A 24,215-nucleotide genomic window follows, 5' to 3' on the forward strand; every position below is an offset into this window, starting at 1 on the left:
CAGAACTACAATTCCCAGCATGTACAGATTTATGTATTTAGTATGTTTAAAAGAGACATTATACCCTATGATTGCATTGTACCTTAATTGACATATTTTGGCTTAACTAGTTGAAGGACCTTTCCCTATCTCTCCCTGAACTTTCCATCAATTTACTCTTTCATGCTGATATTCATTTCTTTCAATGTACTGAAAACTTATTTTACCCTAAACACCCTAATAAAACGGTGTTTCCTAACCTTGGTGCCTCCAGCTGTTGCAAAACTACAACTCACAGCATGCCAAGACAGCCGGTGGCTGGTTGGGAAACACTGACCTATGGTATAGGTGTATTATATGGTAATCTCGGTTACATGGTGAGAGTGGTCTGAGTGAAACAGAAAATTAAAGTTTTAATATCTTGTTTTTAATCAGTAAAACAAAATCTAGGTGATAAATTCCCTTTAACCCCTTTAGGACAAAGGGAGTACAGGTACCCTTGTGTCCTCTACTTAAGGACCGAGGGTGTACGCCCTGTTCCCATTGCCGGGGTTTGAAGCATGTTCACGAGCTGAGCATGCTTCATACCCGGTGGGTCCCGGTTGCTATAAGCAGCCAGGACCCACAGTTGATGCCAGACATCACCGATCAGGCAGATGCCTGACATTACCCCTTTAGATGCCGAGATCAAAGTTGATTGCGGCATATAAGATGTGGGGTTAAAAGTGCTGATAGCTCAGGGCAGCTGATTTGGACATCCACGGCAAAATCACGGGTCCTGATCAGCTAAGTGGACGGCGGGAGGGCCCTTACCTGCCTCCTCACCATCCGATTGGGGCTTTGAGGCTTTGGCCAGCTATGGCAGGCTAGAACAGCAGAGCACCAATAACACTGATCAATGCTATGCTTTTGCATAACATTGAACAGTGTATGCAATCAAAAGATTGCATGTAATAGCCCCCTATGGGGGCAAAAAAAGGGTAAATATAAAGTTTATGAACGCGAATTAACCCCTTTCTAATAAAAGTTTGAATTTCCCCCTTTTCCCAATTTTTTAATAAAATAATGTAATCAAAAATAAACATAATCATATGTGGTACAGCTGCATGCGTAAATGTCAATGCTATTAAAATATAAGGTTAGCACAGTCAAACACGTAAAAAAAACACCAAAGTCCAAAACTGCGCATTTTTGATTACTTCATATAACATTTTTTATAAAAAGCTATCAAAAAGTCCCATCAAAATAAAAATGGTACCAATAAAATATACAGATCACACAAAAGATGAGCCCTCGTATAGCCCTGTATGTAGAAAAATAAAAAAGTTATAGGGGTCAGAAGATGACAATTTTAAACATACTAATTTTGGGGCATGTAGTTATAATTCTTTTTAAAGTAGTAAAATTAAATAAAAATCTACATAAATTGGATATCCTTGTAACTGTATTGACCTACAGAATAAAGATAATGTGAAAGTGCACTGCGTAGTAACGGAAGCCCCCAAAAGTTACATAAAGGTGTTTTTGTTTTTTAAATTTCACTCCACAAATATTCAAAAATTTTTTTGCCATAGATTATTTTATAAAATGATTGACGTCATTACAAAGTACAATTGGTGACACAAAAATTAAGCCCTTATATAGATCTATAGGTGCAAAACTGAAAGCGTTATGATTTTTAGAAGGGGAGGAGGAAAAGACAAAAGTGCAAAAAACGAAAACTGGCCTAGTGCTAAAGGCCAAAATGGGCTTGGTCCTTAAGGAGTTAAGAGAAATATACACATTATGTAATGTTTGTGTAACAGAAAGAAATGTTTGTAAATTATATTGCGTAACAAATATAAGAGATAGACTTTAATTATACAACCAATACTGGACAATTGGATAAACATGCTCCAAAAACACAAGAGCAAAATATGATCATGAGGGAATTACTTGACAAATATTTTTGAAACTCTTTTGTTTTTTGTATTCCCTTTATTAACCTATGAAATTGAACTTTACAATTAAAGGGGTGGGCTAAATACAATCTATAGTTCCCTTTTATCAGCCATATCAGTTCCCATCATCACACATACGAAGTGAAAGATATAAGCAGTTTTTGTGAAAAATAATTTTTTTTTTGTTTCATGGGGTTGCAGAGCGAAAACTAACTTATCCCCTATGCAAAGCAAAGGAAAAGGGATAATTTGCTGGGCCCCCCTGCGATTTGCACAGTGATCCGGCTCTCCTCCTACATGGAGCGGGGGTCAGCACGCGCCCTCCATGTATCTCTATGGGAGAACCAGAGATACGGTGTACAGCGCTTGTGTATCTCCAGCTCTCCAATAGAGATATATGAAGGGTGCGTGCAGACCCCTGCTCTGTGCAGAAGGAGAGCCGTATCGCTGTGCCGGAGATTGAGGGGGGTCCCACTGGTCAGACTCCCTGCGATCAGCTACTTTTCTCCTATCCTGTAGAGAGGGGATAAGCTAGTTTTCACTGCACAACCTTTTCAATGGTCTTTCGAGAGAGAAATTGGCTGTATAACCTTTTCGGTTCAATCAGTATCATCACTGCTATCAAAAAACAAAGTGAGAAGATCCTTTTGGCCTTTTTGGTTGGAATGTGTTAAGCTATTGTTGTGTAATGGGCTTGAGGAAAGAAACCAGACTATTTTATCTTCTTCACATTCTAAGCTTTTGCTGCAGTGTGGATTATTGCTGTCCCATGAGGGAGCCTTACAGTGTTCAGGTTCTCGTTCTTCATCAGAGCCCACTCCTTTTATTTCAGATTGTTCTATTATTTGTTGAGATCTAAGGAGTGAAAATTTCAAACTATTTTTCCTCTGTGTCCTTCTTAGCGGCGCTGGAGTGACAGCTAAAATTGATGATACACATTTCTGGGAGCAAAGCATAATACAATCTTGGGTCGCTTTGGCAGAATTTGCTTGAGTGACAGGATCACTGCCAGGTGCATGTTTTGAGTTGGAAGAAACCTGTGTGGTATTCTTCGTTCTCTTCTTTCCTCTCCTAGGCTTATTTATCTTCAGGCTTTTTGAACTGTTATTTTTGGTCTTAGATCTGGTTACAATTACCCGATTTTCTTTTACACTATTTAGACTGTTATTTCTAGATGGGCTGTCATTCTGCATGTAGCTATCATCTTGACATAAATGTTGGAGATTATGTGCAGATGTTACAGCTCTATCATCCATAGTTATTGCATTCTTCCATCTTCTTTGATCGTTCGAAATATTTACATCAGCTAAAGAATCCCTGGCACTCCCTGCAGATGTTACATTGAAGGTTTCTCTACCTTTTACTTCTGTAACACAAGGATTTCCTCTGTGCTGCACAGAAGAGGTAATGCTAATTCCACCACATGTGCAGGGGGCATTAGTTGGTGAAGGAGTAGGCCCATCTGGACTCATGCCTCTGGTTTTACATTGTGTTGTTATATGTTCTTTGACAGACAGGTCTTGAACACTTATGGGGGAAGTTTGTGTAGTTTTTTCTCTCAAACTACAGGCCGGCTCGGAAACTAATTTTTTGTTTTGGATTTCACTTAATATTCTACCTTCCAATGACTGCATGGAACCTGACAACTGTGTTAGTTTCTCTGATAACTCCAGATGCTTCTCATTTTGCTGTGACTTCATCATATCCAAGGCTGATAAAAGCAGTTGTATGTTCACTTTTAAATCTGTCATTTCTGCATCTTTCTATGAGAAGAAAATGAGACATTAGACCTTGGATACAACAGAAAAGCCCTATAGGATGTAGCAGTAATGATGCCAAAATGTATGGGTATATGAGAAGTGGCTGCCTAAGTCATCTCTTTGAAAAACATATGTTCGCTTTCAGGACAGGCATTAGTACTAGAAAAACCTGTGCAGAAGACAGAATCATTGGGCTTTTTGCGGAAGATTTATCAAAACCTGTGCAAAGTAAAAGTTGCCCAGTTGCCTATAGCAACCAATTAGATCCCTTCTTTTATTTTTAATAGAGCCTATGCAAAAATAAAGTGATCTGATTGGTTTCTATGGGCAACTGGGCAACTTTTCCTCTGCACAGGTTTCATTTGTGCTTGAAGGGATCACATACAGCATTTCTGGGAAATATGTCCTAATTGTCAAACTGAAGGTGAGGTTGAAAGGGGGTTTTACTGGGGTTCAATATCTGTTCCAAGATTGTTATAATGATTTACATTTATAGAAGTATCTTCCTCACATCTTATGTAGTGCAAATGTGAGTGCAGCTCTTAAGTATTATACAGGATGTAACTCAAGATAAGAACAAGATCATGTAAAATATGTACACAATGTGGGAAAGAAATAACAGTGTCTGCGACAACCTCTTGTGCAATGTGCATAAAACTAGTTTGTGTCACATCTTCATTATGTTTTAGACACTTTATTTTTACACATTTTCACCTTGCTTAATGAAAGGGTGGGGTTTCCATGAAAAGCAGTGGGGCTTAAATGCAGCAAATATGCGCCAAAAACTAAGCCATCTTATAGAAGGTGCAAACTTACACTTGATATTCATGCACAAGATTTTCAACACAGCCTGAGGCATTGTTATTAATCTGGTACATTCTTAGGGTACAGGATATGCTGCATATTTGTGCTGCATATTTTCTGCAGCTGATTTTGCTACTCATTGAAGTTAATGGGTAGCAAAATCAACTGTACAAAATATGCAGCATATCCTTTACATGTAAACGTACCCTTGGAGAAAATTAGACTTTCTACAAATTACACCAATTTTTTTAAAATCCCTCCCAATGACTCCATCAGCAGAATAGCAAATGCAGTTCTGGAAAATAATGCAGGATGAAACTCAGGATCAGTACTAGATTAGTAATGTATGTACACAATTGCCTCTACGTACTAATAGTGGAATGTAGTTTTCTTTCTGTATTTTTTCATGGTATTTACTAAGTTGGTGATTTTTCCCTACGATTTGTTTATTTTTACAACTGCTCTGAGCTGTTAAGTTTTCAAGAGCTGAAATCCACCACATTTTATGTGGGAACATTAGCAAATGGGATTTTTCCAAAATGTTGGGCCATGCCCTTTCCCTGGAGGTCATGCCCCTTTTCCTGGTGGCCACACCCCTTTTTAAGGGTTTTCTGAGTAAAATGGAGAGTTAGTCGGGTTTTTCGGATTTTTGGTCCCAAATTGTGGTGCATGAAGCGTGCAACACATTTTAGGTGCAAAACCCGAGAAAAAACAGCCAGGATGACATTAGTAATGACCCCCATTGACTCCACCAGTAGAATAGTGTATTCAGCTCTGGAGAATAATATAGGCGGTAACTCATAAACAGTACACTATAGGTACTGTAATATAATTACAAAGTGAAAATAATAAAAAAGTTAGCTTTTTATGTGTAGACTATATCTAAACTGTCACATAGTGGTCACATGTTTATACAGGGGTATGATAGCTACAGTATATGTTCACATCACAAATAAGGATCATGCATCTAACTCACTAACTGTATTTTCTTTTCCAAGTTCAACATTGCTTGTTCCAAATCAGATTTCCGGGGCATTAATTTTAAGATGGATTCATGGGAAGTTGATATTTTTTCCTCTACTGAAAGACAGAAGATACTAATGTCATTATATATTTTTAAAAATGCAATTAGGAAATACATTGCAGCAAACCCTTAGAACTCCTTAGTTTCTTAGGCTACTTTCACACTGCCGTTGCTCCCCATCAAAAACGGTAGTCAAACTCTCTTTTTTTTATCTTTTTTGGAGTTTGACGGCCGTCATGGACGCAATGGCAACAGTGGGTCCCGATGGACTCCATTATAGTCAATGGGGTCTGTCGGGCGCCACTGTTTTTCAGCTGGAGTAGCAAGAGAGAAAGATGGTGCAAGCTGTATTTTTTTTCTCCCGCTATTTTCCACAGCGGCCCTAAAGGCCATCACACTGCCGTGTAACAACAGTAGTGTTAAAGTAGCCTTGGAAACAGAATAAATGCATTTGCAAAAATACATTTATTACCACATCAGTTAAACCGTATTATATGGGTTATCTCCTGTACCAAGTGTTCAATTCCCCTTTAGCACTGTTCTCCTATGCAGCATTACCCAGAATTCCCCAAAAAAGTGGATAGACTATAGGTTTTCTTAAATAAACAGCCCCCTTCAAGGTTAAATGCAGCGGTAGTGGATTAGCTGCAAATTTGCTGTGCAGAATCCATAATGTGAATCCCCTGTAATTTACTGTACTATGCAAAGGGAAGACTTTTTCTATGTTGCATCCACCAGCTGTAAAATTTGGGGGATGTAGAATAATATTTAAAACCTACAGCAAGCCTTTTTTTCTAGATTTTGAGCAGACTTGTTCAAGATTTTATCCATTAACTTCAATAAGGAAGCAAAATTTACAATATAACTCACAAGCAATATATCATATCGTTTTTTTTTCCCTCTGTCCCAGTCAGGAACTGTCCAGATCAATAGCAAATCCAAATAGCAAGCCTCTCCTCCTCTGGACAGTTCCTGACATGGACAGGGATGGCAGCAGTAAACACAATGCCTGACTAGAAAGAACTACACAACTCCCTCCAGCGCATACAGCGGATGATGAAGTACTGGAAGACTGGGTTTCTTTTTTAAATAGGAGTAAATGAAATATCTATATCACCAATTTCACCAGTTGAGTTAAAAAAATGTTTTTCCCTGGAACACCCCTTTAATACCTTAAGGACACAGGCAATTTTCATTTTAGCATTTTTGTTTTTTCCTCCTCGTGTTTAAAGAGACATAACTCTTTTATTTTTTCATCCACAGGATCAATATAATGTCATGATGTAATGAAAATTTTAATTTTACCATAAAATGTATGGAGCAACCAAAAAAAATATTATTTGTGGCAGGAAACTGAAAACAAAAACTTGCATTTTTTTTGCAGTGCACTTGATGAAAACTGACAAAATAGCCATTTTTTTTTTATCACTCTTTATTCCTTTTTTTTCTGGGGGACCAAGATTGTATTTGTATATATTTTTGATGGGACCAAGATTGTATTTGTATATATTTTTTTTGTTTATTTTATTCACCATAGGGGACTTTTTGTTTTGCAATTTATTCAGAAAGCATTGATCAATGATATTAGCAATCTACCTGTATAGTCTGCCAGAAGGCAGATCATACAAGAGGGTCGCTGGAGCGTTCGTGGAGAAGATGAATAGAGCTCCAGTCACCATCTTGCCTCACTCCATAGACCACAGGAACGCTGGGACCCGTGGCCCATGAAGTGAGTGCAGCACTTGCTTAATAGTCTGGATTCCTCTAAGGATGTACATGTACGTCCTGCTGCGCCAAGTAACAGGCAACCAGAGCGTACATGTATGTCCTGTGTCCACTAGAGGTAAAGAGCTTTTGCTCAGTAACCAAGCACCAATCACAGAGATCGCTCCCTTGTTATGATGTTACATTGGCCCGTCTAAAAGAAACTTTAATGTGGAATTGCATTATACAAAAAAAAAAAAAAAAATTATTATTATAATATTGTTACTCTTCAGTTTTTTAGTTTTTTTGGTTTGTTTGTTTTAAATCCACAGTGTGAATCCATCCTATGTCTGAACTTATCTAAACTAGTTTTTAAATTAAGCTGAAACAACAATGTGCCTTTTCTGAAATATGTTGCTGAGTGATAAACATATTATAAAAATAAAACGCAAAAAATAGTATAAAATTTTGCATCTCTAGCCTCTTGCTTGTACTTTACAAGTTCCATGCGCCCTCTATTGGTAAACAAATAACAAATTTAAACTAGTGTCAACTTACATGCTTTAGAAAGAGCATAAATACTATCCAATATTGACTGACATCTTAAATTTGTATTTTCCTCTATATTAAAAAATGGTACTTTGAGCTATAAAAACAAAAAAGCAAAAGACAAAACAATGAGTCTTTCATCTGTGGATATTCAAGAGGTATGTTTTATGGATTACAATATTTACTTACATCTTGTAAGGTTCCTTGAATGTTGCAAATCAACTGATTTAACTGTTCACTAATGCAAATGAGAAAAAGTCATAAGAAATATTTAATGATTGAATTTCTTGCAGATTTTGATGCAGACTTTGCAACACATTGAAGTCAACTGATAGCAAAATCAGCTGCAGGAAATCTGCAGCAAAATACACATGGTGTATAATTTACACTTGTTTTATATGTTTTGTTTCATGAAATTCTTCCATTTTTATTTACCTGGAAAGAGATCCTTTGTCCATACACATTCGTTAATAAAGTTACACGTTATTCTTTTTGACTTACCTTTCGTATTTTTCTTTCGCTCTTTTTTTGCTTTCTTCAAATTGTTCTATAATATCTTTGGCGTTTGTTGGCCTAAAATGATGAAAAGCGCTCTTTTCTTTGGAATCACTGCTGCACAAAGGAGGTTTTGCCTGGTATTTCTGAAATATGCTTGGTTCACTCTGTGGGTTAGAATGTGTTAGCACATTAACAGAAATGTCAGATTAAGAGATAAAACAAACAAAAAATTCTATCTTAGGACATGATTTTTAAAGAATAAATCTCCATAATAGTTGAGTCCCTTCATAAATACATTACAGAACTTTATATTTACGGCTCTTGCATTAGAGCCCGACTCCAGTGTTACATTCACTGGTGTAAACTCAGTCCAGTGGGCCATAGGGCAAATTTTATATTGTATATATGCATGATAATACTGTTAATAATAGGCATAGTTACCAAATAACACCAGATCCTGTCACATTTGATGGACCCCTTGGGCACCATTGCAATAAATTGCATAATGAATCTGACATTAAAGGAATATTCCATGATTTTTTTTCTTCAGCCTTTGAACCCATAATGCCAAGTTATACAGTGTAGTATGCTTCTCTTACCTCTGAGTTGTTTTGTCCCATTTTCATGTATATGACCAACACCAAGAAGTGCTGTACTGCAAGTCTTTTTATTTTACTGTTGTCTCTGACCTCTTCCAACATTCCATGCTGCCAATGGCAATCTCAGAATCAGAATATTCGGTAAAAGCATTTTCGCATTATTCATTCGTAAAGTGACGGTGGTCAGAATTGCGAAAAAGGGCTCAGTTTTTAAGGTGAAAAAGGGCTGCGTCCTTAAGGGGTTAAAGTAACAGTGCCCATTTAAGAGTGCTCAGCTAAGCTTACTGACTACTTACAATATTAGCCAGCAGAATTATGAATGCAGCTCTGGTGTACGATATAGGGTGTGTGAAACTAGGTTGTCTGCAAGATACAGTAAGTAATATAATGTATGTATGGCCCACATTTATCAATCTGCATGAGAAAAAAAATTAGCTTTCTATAGCAACCAAACACTGCCCAGGCTTAATTTTTTCCAGAGCAATTTGAAAAATGAAAGCTGAGCTGTGATTGCTAAAGGCAAAGCAGACATATTTTCGTATTATGCAGATTAATCCACGTGGTTGAAACTATGTGCCCAATTGTTCACCAATAGCCATACAATTTTGCCGACAATCCCGTCAACCTTATTTGGCCAAAAGTGAACACATGGGGGCGTTGTTTCAGCTGCATGCATTCACCGGGATGTAGGAACAAGACCTTAGGAAGACTTATAAGTCTAGGCTATTGTTTTAAACTTGTAACACCTGTGAAAATCAGACAGCCAATAATCACATTGCCAAACTGTCGTAGTTTTCAGTAAAATGCATGCATGTGCCACTTACCCTTAAATTGGTACTTCACTGGCCAGTGTTTCGGCTGTGTTTGCCATGCAGTCTCCCAGAGACTTGCATTGAGGGGGCGTGGTCTGTCATCAAAAGGGGGCGTGGACGATCCCCGTAGCATGCGCACAGCGTTCGGAAATAAATGTTCAAGTGGAGCCGGAACACTGGGCAGTGGAGTACCCCTTTAAGGGTATGTTTGTGTGGTGGCCCAATATGGGAGATGTTACCCTGTACCCTTGCTGCCCTGTCAGGCAGCCTCCTTCAGTGTCCCCAGGGCTCCTTGCACCTGTTTCTCCCCTGTACATATGTTCTGCAGTGTATTGTATTGTAAAATGTGTTGCATCTTTAAGAGTTATGTCATGTGATTGTTACCCAAGAGGTATCAGGGACCAGGTGTGACCTATGGGCTCCCTGCTAGTCTCCCCCATATAAGCCCTGGGTGAAGCTAGCTTCTCTCTCTTGGAGCTTAGAGCGCTTGCTTCCTGCTGAGGTCCAGTGCAGTCGCCTAGTGTGTGTCCAGAGTGTTGGAGGTCTCAAAGTCGAGTCCTGCAGCCACCATCATTTCAAGTAAGCTAAAGTCACAGCTTTATGAGTCAAGTCAGTCCCTGTCATCTGTCAAGTCAGCATGGTCTGCATTCAATTGTCTAGTCCTACTACAAGTCCCAGCAAGTCCTTAAGGTCTCTGTGTCACTGGTCACCTCTTTGGGCCCTACTGACCTGTATAGACTTTACCAACTGTCTACCCTCAATAAAGCTACCGTTATCCGTAACTTGGCGTCGGAGTCTTTATTGCCCCCATACCTAGCCCAGGATCCAGCGATATACCTTCGGGTGGTTTTAGGCTCAAACACGCCCTAGCGTCACGAATACAAGGGGTTAATGCCATCTGCCCCTAGGGTAACACCCCTAGGGTGCCCTCATCACACCCCGTTACCACAACTTTTGGCATGCTACGAACAGGATACGGGTGTGCGCCTTATGCCACAAGTCCTCCTCTAGTCTGAACTGTGTCCAATATTGTCTGCAAAAGCAGCATGCCGATGCGATTTAAGTCTGCGCCAGAAAGTGTATGGGACTTTGCAAATTAAAAGTGGTTTACTTGTGGCGCTTGTGAAATAGAGGGGTGAAGAAAAGACTGTTATCTGCTACTGTGAACTGTACAGAGGCAGTACCTGAAAGGGTTAAGTTGGTCTGGTGTTTAACGTGCAGGGTTAAGGGTTAAGTTGGTCTGGTGTTTAACTCCTCAATCAAGCGAGGAGGAACCAATCAGCCGCCCTATGTTGCACAGGGGAAGATTTTGCAGACTGGACCAAAACAGGAAGTTCCCTGGGCGGTATTGGAGGTTCTGGTTGCTGCATCCGGCTCTGCCGCTAAGCCGTCAAGCACCCGCTGCAGCGCAGACTCTGCAAACACAAACTATTGTCAGTATTAAGTCTCCAGTGTCAGTACCTGCTAGCATTAACCCATTAGTACCTGCAAGTCTGGTCGCAAGACAGATTACAACCAGGTGCCTGCAAAATAGAGGGGGAGTATCCATTACAGTACCCCCATCAGTCAAATCTGATGGTGCAGCACTTCAGCAATTATCTTAAAGGGGAAAGCACCAGCATCAACAGTCCTGGTGTTCCAGCCTCTGCACCGGTATTCATGGGGAACCCTGTCCTCCCTACCTACAATGGAGGGATTTCAAAGAGAGAATCCAGAGTTTGTTTGTCTTTTACTCTTTCCCTCCTAACCAACAGGTGCAATTGCTCACAGGACAACTCCCGGGACCAGCACTAGAGGAAGTCCGCACCTGGCCAGCCTCCGGGAAGGCAACTGTAGAGCAGATCTTTGAAGGACAGTATCAGGTATTTGAGTCACAGTCTCCATCAGAGGTACATCTCCAGCTGTATAAAAGGCGATAAAAGCCAGGTGAGACCTTGAGAGCATATGCCGTAGCTCTACAGAATGCCCTAGAGACTGTCCAAAAACTAGATGGTATAACTCCTGAGCAAGGCAATAAGGTGTTAATGGACAGATTTATTCATGGGGCTCATAATAAGTGGGACAAAGACCAGCTGAGAATGTTTATGATCCAAAACCCCAACTTGTCCTTTCCCGATTTAAAAAGACTGTCTATCCAAGTGATTGAGTCCGGGACGGAGTAAGAGGAAGCTTGTGCGCCCCTTACACCTGTTCCAGAGCCACAAGGGGCAGTAGCCAGATCTATTCGCCCTCCATCATCAGCCCCCACCCCCAGTGTTCTCTACTTTGCCTGTCACTGCAGCCTAGATTTACACAGTGTTAGGCACTAAGGCTGTGAAGGAGCTTAACACCCGGGCTGCTCCACCTGACCGTGAACCGCCTCTGCCTAGAAAACCTGCCCCTGCTCCTGCTCACCGCAATTTCAATTACTGCACTCCTCCTTTCAATAGACCCTCGGGGACTCAAAGACCCTTTTGCCCTTACTGCAACAAATCAGGACATTGGAAAATTAAGTGCTGGGATTTAAACAGATTTCCTCTAAGGTCGCGGGCCGTCCCTCAGGAAAACAGTCAGGACTCTCATTTTATGTCGCCTCCTGCCCCTATGTAAAAGTTATTGTAGAAGGTGAACCGTTGGAGGCGTTGATAGATACAGGGTCACAAGTGTCTACGATACCTAAAAGCATTTTCTATCAGCATTGGGATGCTAGTTTATTGTGTGAGCCTGATGATGTTAACTTGTTGTGGGTAATGGGCAACCAGTCCCCAGACATGGATACTGGGAGCCAAACATTCAGTTGGGAAAGCATGTACTTAGCGGGCAGGGAATGATTGTAACTAATATGACAGATAAGGGGTCTGCTGAGTTTATATTGGGGATGAACATTATGAAGAATTGTTTCACTAAAGTGTTAGATGCCTTGCATGCCTCCCTTCCCCATATGTCCTCTTCAGGCCAGCGGGCTGTGCAGCACCACTTGAAAGTTCTACAGGTGGAGCAGAAGTCTGCCAACAAGCAAGGTGAAATCTGCAGAGTACGATTTCAAGACATCAGGTCGGTGACCTTACAACCCAACACAGAGAATATCATCTGGTGTCATTTTAGAGTCAAGAATAGGGACTATCAAGCCCTGCTGGAACCTATGCACTTGGAAGATCATCCTCTTGTTCAAGCTGCGAAAAGCCTTGTCAATGTCACCAACAGGAGAGTCCCGGTGCGGTTAGTAAAACTGTCTGATTCTGCTACTGTCTTGCCCAAATACACTACTGTAGCCCAGCTGTACCTTCTAGAGTTGAAAGACATTGAGGGAGATTTATCAAACTGTGTGAGAGAAAAAATAGAGTGATGTACCCACAGCAACCATTCACAGCTCAGGTTTTACTTTACCTCAGCTCATTAGCTGAGCTGTGATTGGTCGCTGTGGGAAAATCTCTCCACTTTTTCTCTCACACAGTTTGATAAAAATCCCTCATTGTGACAGAACGTCTGGTGGCTCGACAGTGTGCAGCTCAAGTGGCTGAAGGATCCAGTGTGAGCCCTCCAGAGCCCTGGTGGGCGCAACTCCAGGTTGGAGACGACACTACCTCAAGTGACCAAGTCAATGGAATCATTAATGTTGCCAAGAGGTACCATGAGACTTTCAGCAAGCACCTCACAGACTTCGGGCAGACTTCAATGATTCAGCACGGAATTCTCACAGGTGACAGCCCATCTATCAATAAAAGACACACTTTCCGGTTGCGTCCGGCATGTATGAGACTGTCAAGAAGATGCTGGCCAATATGAAAGAGGCAGACGTAATCCAGGAATGTCATAGCCCCTGGGCGGCGCTACTTGCCCTAGTCAAGAAAAAGGACGAAACCATCTGCTTCTGTGTCGATGACAGGAAATTGAACAATGTCACACATAAGGACGCTTATCCATTGCCAAGGATCGAGGAGTCACTCACCGCCCTCGGGACGGCTGCTTACTTCTCCACCCTGGACTTAACCAGTGAATATTGGCAAGTGCCCTTGGCCGTGGAGGATCGGGAGAAGACCGCCTTCGTGACACCCATGGGACTGTTCGAGTTTAAAAGTATGCTGTTTGGGCTGTGCAATGCCCCTGCTACATTCCAGCATCTGATGGAAAGGTGCCTGGGCCATCTGAATTTTCAAAGTGTCCTATTGTACCTGGACAATGTCAATATGTATTCCAAGTCCTACCGGGAACACCATAGCCACCTGTCAGACGTCTTCCAAGTCCTGATCAAGCATGGGCTGAAGATTAAACCATCAAAGTGTCACTGGCTCAAATGACCTTATCGGCCCAACTCTTCCAAAAGCTGTGTCAATTCCATGCCTGCAAGAAACTCCGAACTACTGCTTATCACCCCCAGGGGAACAGGCTCTGTGAGTGCATCAATCAAGTCTTTATCCACATGTTGCGAGCAGCCTCCGTGTCAAGATAAGAAGAGTGGCCCCGTCTGCTGCCCACTGTTCTACGGGGTACACCCCTTTCTACTTGATGATGGGGCAACATGGACAGCTGCCTAAAGATGGAACATTTAGGCTCCAAGCCCCATTCAACAACTCTCTGCAAGCCTCCCTGGAGTGGGTCTCTGACCACCAGAGAAGAAACCGGAGAAACCGCAGGTGAGCTGTGTGCTGCTACTAATGTCTACAGGGGGCTTGCTGTCTAAAGGGGGGCCCTGCTGCTGCTGTCTAAAGGGGGGCCCTGCTACTGCTGTCTAAAGGGGGGCCCTGCTTCTGCTGTCCAAAGGGGGCCCTGCTGCTGTCCAAAGGGGGCCCTGCTGCTGCTGTCCAAAGGGGGGCCCTGCTGCTACTGCTGTCCAAAGGGGGGCCCTGCTGCTACTGCTGTCTAAAGGGGGGGCCCTGCCGATGTCTAAATGGGGGGCCCTGCCGCTGTCTAAACGGGGAAGGGCCTGCCGCTGTCTAAACGGGGGGGCCCTGCTGCTGTCTAAACAGGGGGGGCCCTGTACTGTCTAAACGGGGGGGCCCTGCTGCTGTCTAAATGGGGGGGCCTGCCGCTGTCTAAACGGGGGGGCCCTGCTGCTGTCTAAACAGGGGGGGCCCTGTACTGTCTAAACGGGGGGGGCCCTGCTGCTGTCTAAATGGGGGGGCCTGCTGCTGTCTACAGGGGGCCTGCAGTCTATAGGGGGGGGCTGCTGTCTACAAGGGGGCAGCTGTCTACAGGCGGGGCTGCTACTAATGTCTGCAAGGGGATACTACCCACTATTACAGACAATCTTACAGCAGAGTCACCTGCACTGACTTGAATTAATATGTAGATAGTGCAGGTGACCCGGTTTCTGCTGCTGCTCACCATGTGATCATCAGTCGCACCGCCAATGCAAATTCACAGTTCTGTCCAATGGTGAAGAGAGAAATCTTGGCTCATACTACAGCAACCGCCTCCAGTGTACACAACAAGGACCCCACATATCATATGGTAAACAGCACCAGAAACCGGGTCACCCTACTGTCAGATTCCCTTTAAAATAAAAGTACTCGTACTTGGTATTGGCGAGTACTAGAATTAAAGTATCGGTACTCGTACTCGGTCTTAAAAAAATTGGTATTGGGACATCCCTAATCAGGGCCGGACTGGGTGTGAAAACCAGCCCTGGAAAAAATGACATACCAGCCCCATTATACCATTATTATACCAGCACATAGTCATTTTCTTGTTCATAAAAGGTAAAATCATGCATTTTAAAGCATATTAGTTTCCCCACATTAGGTGCAGTATAGTCCCCCCACATTAGGTGCAGTACAGTTCCCCCCACATTAGGTGCAGTACAGTTCCCCCCACATTAGGTGCAGTACAGTTCCCCCCACATTAGGTGCAGTACAGTTCCCCCCACATAAGGTGCAGTACAGTTCCCCCCACATAAGGTGCAGTACAGTTCCCCCCACATTAGGTGCAGTACAGTTCCCCCAACATTAGGTACAGTACAGTTCCCCCCACATTAGGTGCAGTACAGTTCCCCCCACATTAGGCGCAGTACAGTTCCCCCCACATTAGGTGCAGTACAGTTCCCCCCACATTAGGTGCAGTACAGTTCCCCCCACATTAGGTGCAGTACAGTTCCCCCAACATTAGGTACAGTACAGTTCCCCCCACATTAGGTGCAGTACAGTTCCCCCCACATTAGGCGCAGTACAGTTCCCCCCACATTAGGTGCAGTACAGTTCCCCCCACATTAGGTGCAGTACAGTTCCCCCCACATTAGGTGCAGTACAGTTCCCCCAACATTAGGTACAGTACAGTTCCCCCCACATTAGGTGCAGTACAGTTCCCCCCACATTAGGTGCAGTACAGTTCCCCCCACATTAGGTGCAGTACAGTTTCCCCCACATTAGGTGCAGTACAGTTCCCCCCACATTAGGTGCAGTACAGCTGAGGACAAGCGGGGCTCTGTACGCTGAGGACAAGCAGGGCTCTGTACACCGAGGACAAGCAGGGCTCTGTACATTGAGGACATGCAGGGCTCTGTACACTGAGGACATGCAGGGCTCTGTACCTGAGGACATGCAGGGCTCTGTACACTGAGGACATGCAGGGCTCTGTACACTGAGGACAAGCAGGGCTCTGTACACCGAGGACAAGTAGGGCCCTGTACACCGAGGACAAGTAGGGCTCTTTACACTGAGGACAAGCAGGGCTCTGTACACCGAGGACAAGCAGGGCTCTGTACACCGAGGACAAGCAGGGCTCTGTACACCGAGGACAAGCAGGGCTCTGTACATGAGGACATGCAGGGCTCTGTACCTGAGGACATGCAGGGCTCTGTACACTGAGGACAAGCAGGGCTCTGTACACTGAGGAAAAGCAGGGCCCTGTACACCGAGGACAAGCAGGGCTCTGTACCTGAGGACATGCAGGGCTCTGTACACTGTATTTATCAGTGGGTATGTAGTTTAAAGTGCTGCTTTATACAGCAACTTACCAATGACGTCTTCTCTAATTTGCTTCGTTGCCTTCTCTTCTCTATTTGGTCCGGGCCATCATCACGATTTCTTCCACACACAATTCTTCACCGTTAAACCTGCAAAACAAACCTATTAGGCCCCGCACTTTTTTTTTTCATGGGTGACAGAGGGGGTGTAAAAGAGTGTACATGGGTAACAGAGGGGTGTAGAGGGGTGTACAGAGGGGTGTAGAGGAGTGTACATGGGTGGCAGAGGGGTGTAGAGGAGTGTACATGGGTGACAGAGGGGTGTACATGGGTGACAGAGGGGTGTAGAGGAGTGTACATGGGTGACAGAGGGGTGTACATGGGTGACAGAGGGGTGTAGAGGAGTGTACATGGGTGGCAGAGGGGTGTAGAGGAGTGTACATGGGTGACAGAGGGGTGTAGAGGAATGTACATGGGTGACAGAGGGGTGTAGAGGAGTGTACATGGGTGACAGAGGGGTGTAGAGGAGTGTACATGGGTGGCAGAGGGGGTGTAGAGGAGTGTACATGGGTGGCAGAGGGGTGTAGAGGAGTGTACATGGGTGGCAGAGGGGGTGTAGAGGAGTGTACATGGGTGACAGAGGGGTGTAGAGGAGTGTACATGGGTGACAGAGGGGTGTAGAGGAGTGTACATGGGTGACAGAGGGGTGTAGAGGAGTGTACATGGGTGACAGAGGGATGTAGAGGAGTGTACATGGGTGGCAGAGGGGGTGTAGAAGAGTGTACAAGGGTGACAGATGGGTGTAGAAGAGTGAACATGGGTGACGGGGGCATAGCGGGTGACAGAGGGGTGGACAGGAGTGACAAGGTGGTAACAGAGGGGTGGACAGGAGTGACAGAGGGGTGAATAGGGGGTGGACATGGGTGACAAGGATGTGGTCAGGGGGGTGGACAATGGAGGGTGTACATGGGTGACAGGGATGGACAGGGGTGACAGAGGGTTGGATGGGAGGGTGGACATGGATGACAGGAGGGTGGACATGGGAGACAGGGGGTAAGAGGGTTGGAGAAGGGGGTAAAAGAGGGACAGCAGTGACAGAGAGGGGTGGACTGGGGTAACAAAGGGACAGATGGGTGAACAGGAGGGTGGAAATGGGTGACAGGGTAGACTACGGGGGTAGATGTGGTAAACATGGGTGACAAGGATGGACAGGGGAGTGGACAAGGCGGACATGGATGACAGGAGGGTGGACATGAGTGACGGGATGATAGGAGGGTGGACATGGGTGACAGGGAAGGAGGACATGGGTGACAGGGGGGGAGGACATGGGTGACAGGGAAGGAGGACATGGGTGACAGGGGGGGAGGACATGGGTGACAGGGGGGGAAGACAGGGGTGACGGAGGTGGACATGGGTGACAGGGGGTGAACAGGGGTGACGGGGGTGAACAGGGGTGACAGGGGGGGTGAACAGGGGTGACAGGAGGGTGAACATGTTTTATAACATTATTACAGACAGTGTACACACCTGACATCCTAACTGGCCATGGTGTGGGATGAGTATGGACTGGATCGGTGTTTCCCAACCAGGGTGCCTCCAGCTGTTGCAAAACTACAACTCCCAGCATGCCTGGACAGACTTAAGCTGTCCGGGCATGCTGGGAGTTGTAGTTTTGCAACAGCTGGATGCACCCTGGTTGGGAAACACTAGACAGTATACTTATATCATTGAATATATTGCTATATTTACATCCAGAGCTGCCAGAGTAACACCACCTAAAGGGCCCCTGATCCTCGATGAGCCAGCAGGGCTCCAAGGGGTTTCCCAACACCACAAAATGAATTGCCATGGGTGACTGGGGGGGGGGGGGTAGACATGGGTGATAGGGATGGACAGGGAGGTAGGCAAGGCGGACATGGACGACAGGAGGGGTGGACATGTGTGACGGGGGGGGGGCAGAGGGTGGACCTGGGTGACAGTGGGGCGGTTTGGACAGGGTTGAGAAGGGGTAACGGAGGGGTGGAAAATGTATGGTACCTTAAGCAAGCCGGCCCGCGCAGCTTGCTGTTCCACTGCAGTCTGGCGCAAATGCAGCTCGCTCCGACGTCGGGCACCATTTTCGTCCCACTGCGCCGCAAGGGGGAGGGGGAGGGCGGGGTTTGGATGCAGGGGACGCAGGAGGACGCTGTATGCGCAGTGCGCACACAGGCTTCCCTTCCCCCCCGCGCGCAGGCCGGGGCAAGACATTTGAAAAAATAAATAAATAAATGTCGCCAAAATCACTGCCCTACGTTAATCCGGCCCCAAAGCGGCCCCAGGCCCAGCGGCCCACCGGGATAATTCCCGGTATCCCGGTATGGCAGTCCGGGCCTGTCCCTAATAAGAAGACCTGCCAGTGCTCCCAGTAACATCTCTTCCAGCTGTCAGACCTGCAAGAGAGTACATCCCAGGCGAAGGGATCCATCCATCTATGGATTTCCCCATGTTTTCTCCGAGTCAGCCTGCGATCTTCTGTGTCTCAACAACCCTAGGGCCGTTCCAACTGACACTAGTTCCAACTCCACACCAGTTCCAGTCTTGTCACCGTTGGCTCCAGCTTATACCCCCATTTCTGGATTGCCGACCCTGTCACCAGTCTCTCCACCACTGCTGCCAGCGACTCCGAATCCAACGAGTCCTGGACTAATACCAGCTCCTGAGTTCGCTGAGGAAGAGCCAGCTGCCGTTCCAGAGGTTCCAAGAGCTCCCGAAGACGAAGGCGTTCCAGACTCTCCAGAAGTGGTGTTGCGTAGGTCCCAAAGGTCAACACAAGGACAAATTCCCACAAGGTACAAAGATTAGCTCACAATATAGTGTACACGGTTATGTACCACACATAGTCAGTTCATATATAAACACTTAAGTTAGGACTGTAACACCACTTGTAGTTCCAGTCCACAAATGTTCAATGTACAGTGAAATAGTGAAAGTATTCGGCCCCCTACATGCATAGTGAAAGTATTCGGCCCCCTTGAACTTTTCGACCTTTTGCCACATTTCAGGCTACAAACATAAAGATATAAAACTGTAATTTTTTGTGAAGAATCAACAACAAGTGGGACACAATCATGAAGTGGAACGAAATTTATTGGATACTTCACATTTTTTTTTAACAAATAAAAAACTGAAAAATTGGCCGTGCAAAATTATTCAGCCCCCTTAAATTTATACTTTGTAGCGCCACCTTTTGCTGCAATTACAGCTGTAAGTCGCTTGGGGTATGTCTCTATCAGTTTTGCACATCGAGAGACTGACATTTTTGCCCATTCCTCCTTGCAAAACAGCTGGAGCTCAGTGAGGTTGGATGGAGAGCGTTTGTGAACAGCAGTTTTCAGTTCTTTCCACAGATTCTCGATTGGATTCAAGTCTGGACTTTGACATGACTATTCTAACACCTGGATATGTTTATTTGTGAACCATTCCTTTGTAGATTTTTCTTTATGTTTTGGATCATTGTCTTGTTGGAAGACAAATTTCAGTCCCAGTCTCAGGTCTTTTGCAGACTCCATCAGGTTTTCTTCCAGAATGGTCCTGTATTTGGCTCCATCCATCTTCCCAACAATTTTAACCATCTTCCCTGTCCCTGGTGAAGAAAAGCAGGCCCAAACCATGATGCTACCACCACCATGTTTGACAGTGGGGAGGGTGTGTTCAGGGTGATGAGCTGTGTTGCTTTTACGTCAAACACAACATTTTGCATTGTTGCCAAAAAGTTCGATTTTGGTTTAATCTGACCAGAGCACCTTCTTCCACATGTTTGGTGTGTCTCCCAGGTGGCTTGTGGCAAACTTTAAATGACACTATTTATGGATATCTTTAAGAAATGGCTTTCTTCTTGCCACTCTTCCATAAAGGCCAGACTTGTGCAGTATATGACTGATTGTTGTCCTATGGACCGAGTCTCCCACTTCAGCTGTAGATCTCTGCAGTTCATCCAGAGTGATCATGGGCCTCTTGGCTGCATCTCTGATCAGTCTTCTCCTTGTATGAGCTGAAAGTTTAGAGGGACAGCCAGGTCTTCGTAGATTTGCAGTGGTCTAATACTCCTTCCATTTCAATATTATTGCTTGCACAGTGCTCCTTTGGATGTTTAAAGCTTAGGAAATCTTTTTGTATCCCAATCCGGCTTTAAACTTCTCCACAACAGTATCTCGGACCTGCCTGGTGTGTTCCTTGTTCTTCATGATGCTCTCTGCGCTTTAAACGGACCATTGAGACTATCACAGTGCAGGTGCATTTATACGGAGACTTGATTACACACAGGTGAATTCTATTTATCATCATTAGTCATTTAGGTCAACACTGGATCATTCAGAGATCCTCACTGAACTTCTGGAGAGAGTTTGCTGCACAGAAAGTAAAGGGGCTGAATAATTTTGCACGCCCAATTTTTCAGTTTTTTTTTGTTAACAAAGTTTGAAATATCCAATAAATTTCGTTCCACTTCATGATTGTGTCCCACTTGTTGTTGATTCTTCACAAAAAATTACAGTTTTATATCTTTATGTTTGAAGCCTGAAATGTGGCAAAAGGTTGAAAAGTTTGTGGTAGCCCTTGGGGGGTATATGGTAGTGGTGGTATGGTACCGGTATATGAGGGGTTAATGTTAACCCTATAGTTCGTGACGCCAGGCTGAGGGCTGGTATGCTGAGGTAATGCTCCGGCCTATTGCCGCCCTTCCCAGTAACGATAGGTGCATGAAATGACTGAAGGTCCACAAGTAGATTGAACTTGAACAACTTTACTTAAGTGCTTCCGATACATCCAAGGCACAGTAACAGTCTCATGCAAACAGTCCTTAAATCGCTCAGTGACTGACAGTTGTTGCGGACCTTGAGCTATTTAGAAAGTCTCTGAATTTAGGGTAGATATTTGCAGATCCGTCCGGATTTAGGGGTTATATTAGGTCCGGTGATGCTGCAGAGTGTCTGGGGATTGATACACTCTCTATTCTGAATTACTCAGCCGTTGCCGCAAGGCTTGGGCCTAACTCACTGCGATAGTTGCTGCGCAGATCCTTCTCGTTTGACAGCCAAGGAACAAGAGAGAGAAAACATGGCCGCCGCTCCCTTATATGGGCAGGGGGCGGGGTGAATCCGATCGGTCCAAACATCTGTCATTCACCATTACACAGAGTAATGGGATTGCATACGTCACAGGGCCTCCAAAGCAATAGACAGACAAGGAGAGCGCTCCTAGTGTGATAGCGTAATGTAAAAGAAAAGATAATAGACAAGAAAACTTGCTCACCAAGTGTAGTTGTACTGCGACCAAGTACAACTATGGTGAAGGCGTGAAGTGACCCTGCAACGGGTGAAGAGCGGCAGCTGCTCCTGGACACACAGGCGAAGAAATTAAGCGGATCCCTCCAGGGAACAAACCAGGATAGAGGCAGCGCACAGGACTTCAAAGGTAAAATGGTTTATTTACCCGGCATGCAACGCGTTTCGCTGGATAACCAGCTTCATCAGGCATGTTGAGGGTGGAGACACATAGGGTATTTATAAGCAACAGTTAACCCGCACATTGCTGGAATAAAAGCAATTGGCAGGAGCCCATAAAACACACATATAAAAAATAGTAAAATACAAAAATATATAAAAATAAATAGATAAGAAAATTATATATATCTCACATACCCAACTAGAAAAATTGGATATGTATATACATAAAATATAAAATATGTCGATAAATTTGTAATATATTTATAATATGATATGATAATAGAAGGCAAGTCAAGTCACACAGCGTTCTCAATCATCTCATTTAAACCACCAGGGAAAAGGGAACCAAGTGAAAAAATCCAGTATGATTCTCTATTAATTAGCCTTTGAAAACGATTTTTTATAATAGATGGTATGACTTCAATGATTTTTAATTTAAGACAGTCAAAATTCCCGGAGTGTATTTGACATATGTGTCGTGAGACACTGTGTAGCATGAATTGTCTTCCCACATTAGAACGATGTTTATTCATGCGGGAACGCACTGTCTGAACGGTGCGGCCCACATACTGCAAACCGCAAATACAAGATAAAAGGTAAACCGCATAGCTGCTTTCGCAATCATGCGTTCCCTTAATCCGAAATACATTTTTCGAAATATTACAAACAAAATTGTCACCTTTTTCTATCATGATGCAGCATTTACATCTCATTTTTCCACAGGGGATGGTGCCATTATCCTGTCCTACACGATTAGATGTAACAAAACGATTATTCTTAAGACCGTCACTGGGGGCCACCAAATTACGCAGATTTTGTGATCTGCGGAATGTGACACCTAGGTGGTCAGGTAATATATCTTTAAGTATCGGATCACCTTTTAATATGTACCAATATTTATTAAATATTGTTTTTATCTTGGGCGCTGCGCAATTAAAATTGGTAACGAAATTGTGACTATAATTCTTATTGGATTTTTTACTATTTTTACAATCAATTTGACATTTATCGATTGTGAGATTTATAATTTCTTTCTTAATATCATTCGCATTAATTTTATCAATTATCAAATCCTCTTGTCGTTGTCCCTTAGCCTGATTGAAAGCTTTATTTAGAATCGATTTTGGATAGTTTTTCTGTCTAAAACGATTCTGTAAAATACGTGATTGTTCCAAAAAGTCAGAATTAGATGTACAATTTTTTCTGATACGCAAATATTGCCCATAGGGCACATTACGGATCCACTGGGGATAATGGGAACTATTGAAATCCAATAGGCTATTTATGTCCACTGGTTTAAAAAATGTTTTTGTTTTTATACGGCCATCCGAATCCTTTCTGAGTTGAAGATCAAGAAAGTCAATAGAGGAAGAAGAGCAGTGAATGGTAAATTTTAGACCCCAAGTGTTCAAATTAAGAGTGTCAACAAAATCATGTGCTTGAGAAAAAGAGCCTGTCCAAATAATGAACAGGTCATCAATGTATCGCCTATAAAAGGCGACATACCGAGTCCTTTCGAGTCCTCCCATATCACACAGTCCCCTGTTTTTAATCGGTATGTCGCCGGGGGGAGAGAAGCGGCGCCGACAGCCAGGGGGAGAGAAGGGGCAGCGGCACCCATTGCCGGCGCCGCTGCCCCGTTGCCTCCCCCCATCCCCGGTGGCATAATTACCTGAGTCGGGTCCGCGCTGCTGCAGGCCTCCGGCGTGCGTCCCCGGCGCCGTTGCTATGCGCTGAACGGCGCGGCGCATGACGTCAGTGCGCCGCGCTGTGCATAGCAACGACGCAGGGGACACACGCCGGAGGCCTGCAGCAGCGCGGACCCGACTCATGTAATTATGCCACCGGGGATGGGGGGAGGCAACGGGGCAGCGGCGCCGGCAATGGGTGCCGCTGCCCCTTCTCTCCCCCTGGCTGTTGGCTGTCGGCGCCGCTTCTCTCCCCCTGGCTATCGGCGCCGGCACCGATAGTCAGGGGGACATAACGGGCCGACAGCAGCACTCTAGACCCCAGGAAAGGCAGGGGGAGAGAAGCAGGCAGCGACGGCCTCTCTCCCCCTGCCTTTCCTGGGGGTATATCGGGGTATACACGCGCACACACGCACCCTCATTTTACCATGGATATTTGGGTAAAAACCTTTTTTTACCCAAATATCCTTGGTAAAATGAGGGTGCGTGTTATAG

General features: G+C 44.4%; 1 protein-coding gene across 1 annotated transcript in view; it reads right to left on the minus strand.

The window, feature by feature from the left end:
- Nucleotides 1-2,344: 2,344 nt before the first annotated feature.
- The window catches only part of IHO1 (interactor of HORMAD1 1), a 29,766-nt gene continuing 7,895 nt past the window's right edge, over nucleotides 2,345-24,215 (minus strand). Inside the window, exons 4-8 of the mRNA XM_056524741.1 lie at nucleotides 8,262-8,422; nucleotides 7,950-7,998; nucleotides 7,770-7,857; nucleotides 5,460-5,563; nucleotides 2,345-3,682 (exon numbers count right to left, since the gene is read on the minus strand). Coding sequence (XP_056380716.1) covers nucleotides 2,519-3,682; nucleotides 5,460-5,563; nucleotides 7,770-7,857; nucleotides 7,950-7,998; nucleotides 8,262-8,422 — 1,566 coding nt within the window. The 3' untranslated portion in view covers nucleotides 2,345-2,518. The remainder of the gene's footprint in view (nucleotides 3,683-5,459; nucleotides 5,564-7,769; nucleotides 7,858-7,949; nucleotides 7,999-8,261; nucleotides 8,423-24,215) is intronic.

Source organism: Hyla sarda, chromosome 6, assembly GCF_029499605.1.
Source record: "Hyla sarda isolate aHylSar1 chromosome 6, aHylSar1.hap1, whole genome shotgun sequence".
Taxonomy (NCBI): domain Eukaryota; kingdom Metazoa; phylum Chordata; class Amphibia; order Anura; family Hylidae; genus Hyla; species Hyla sarda.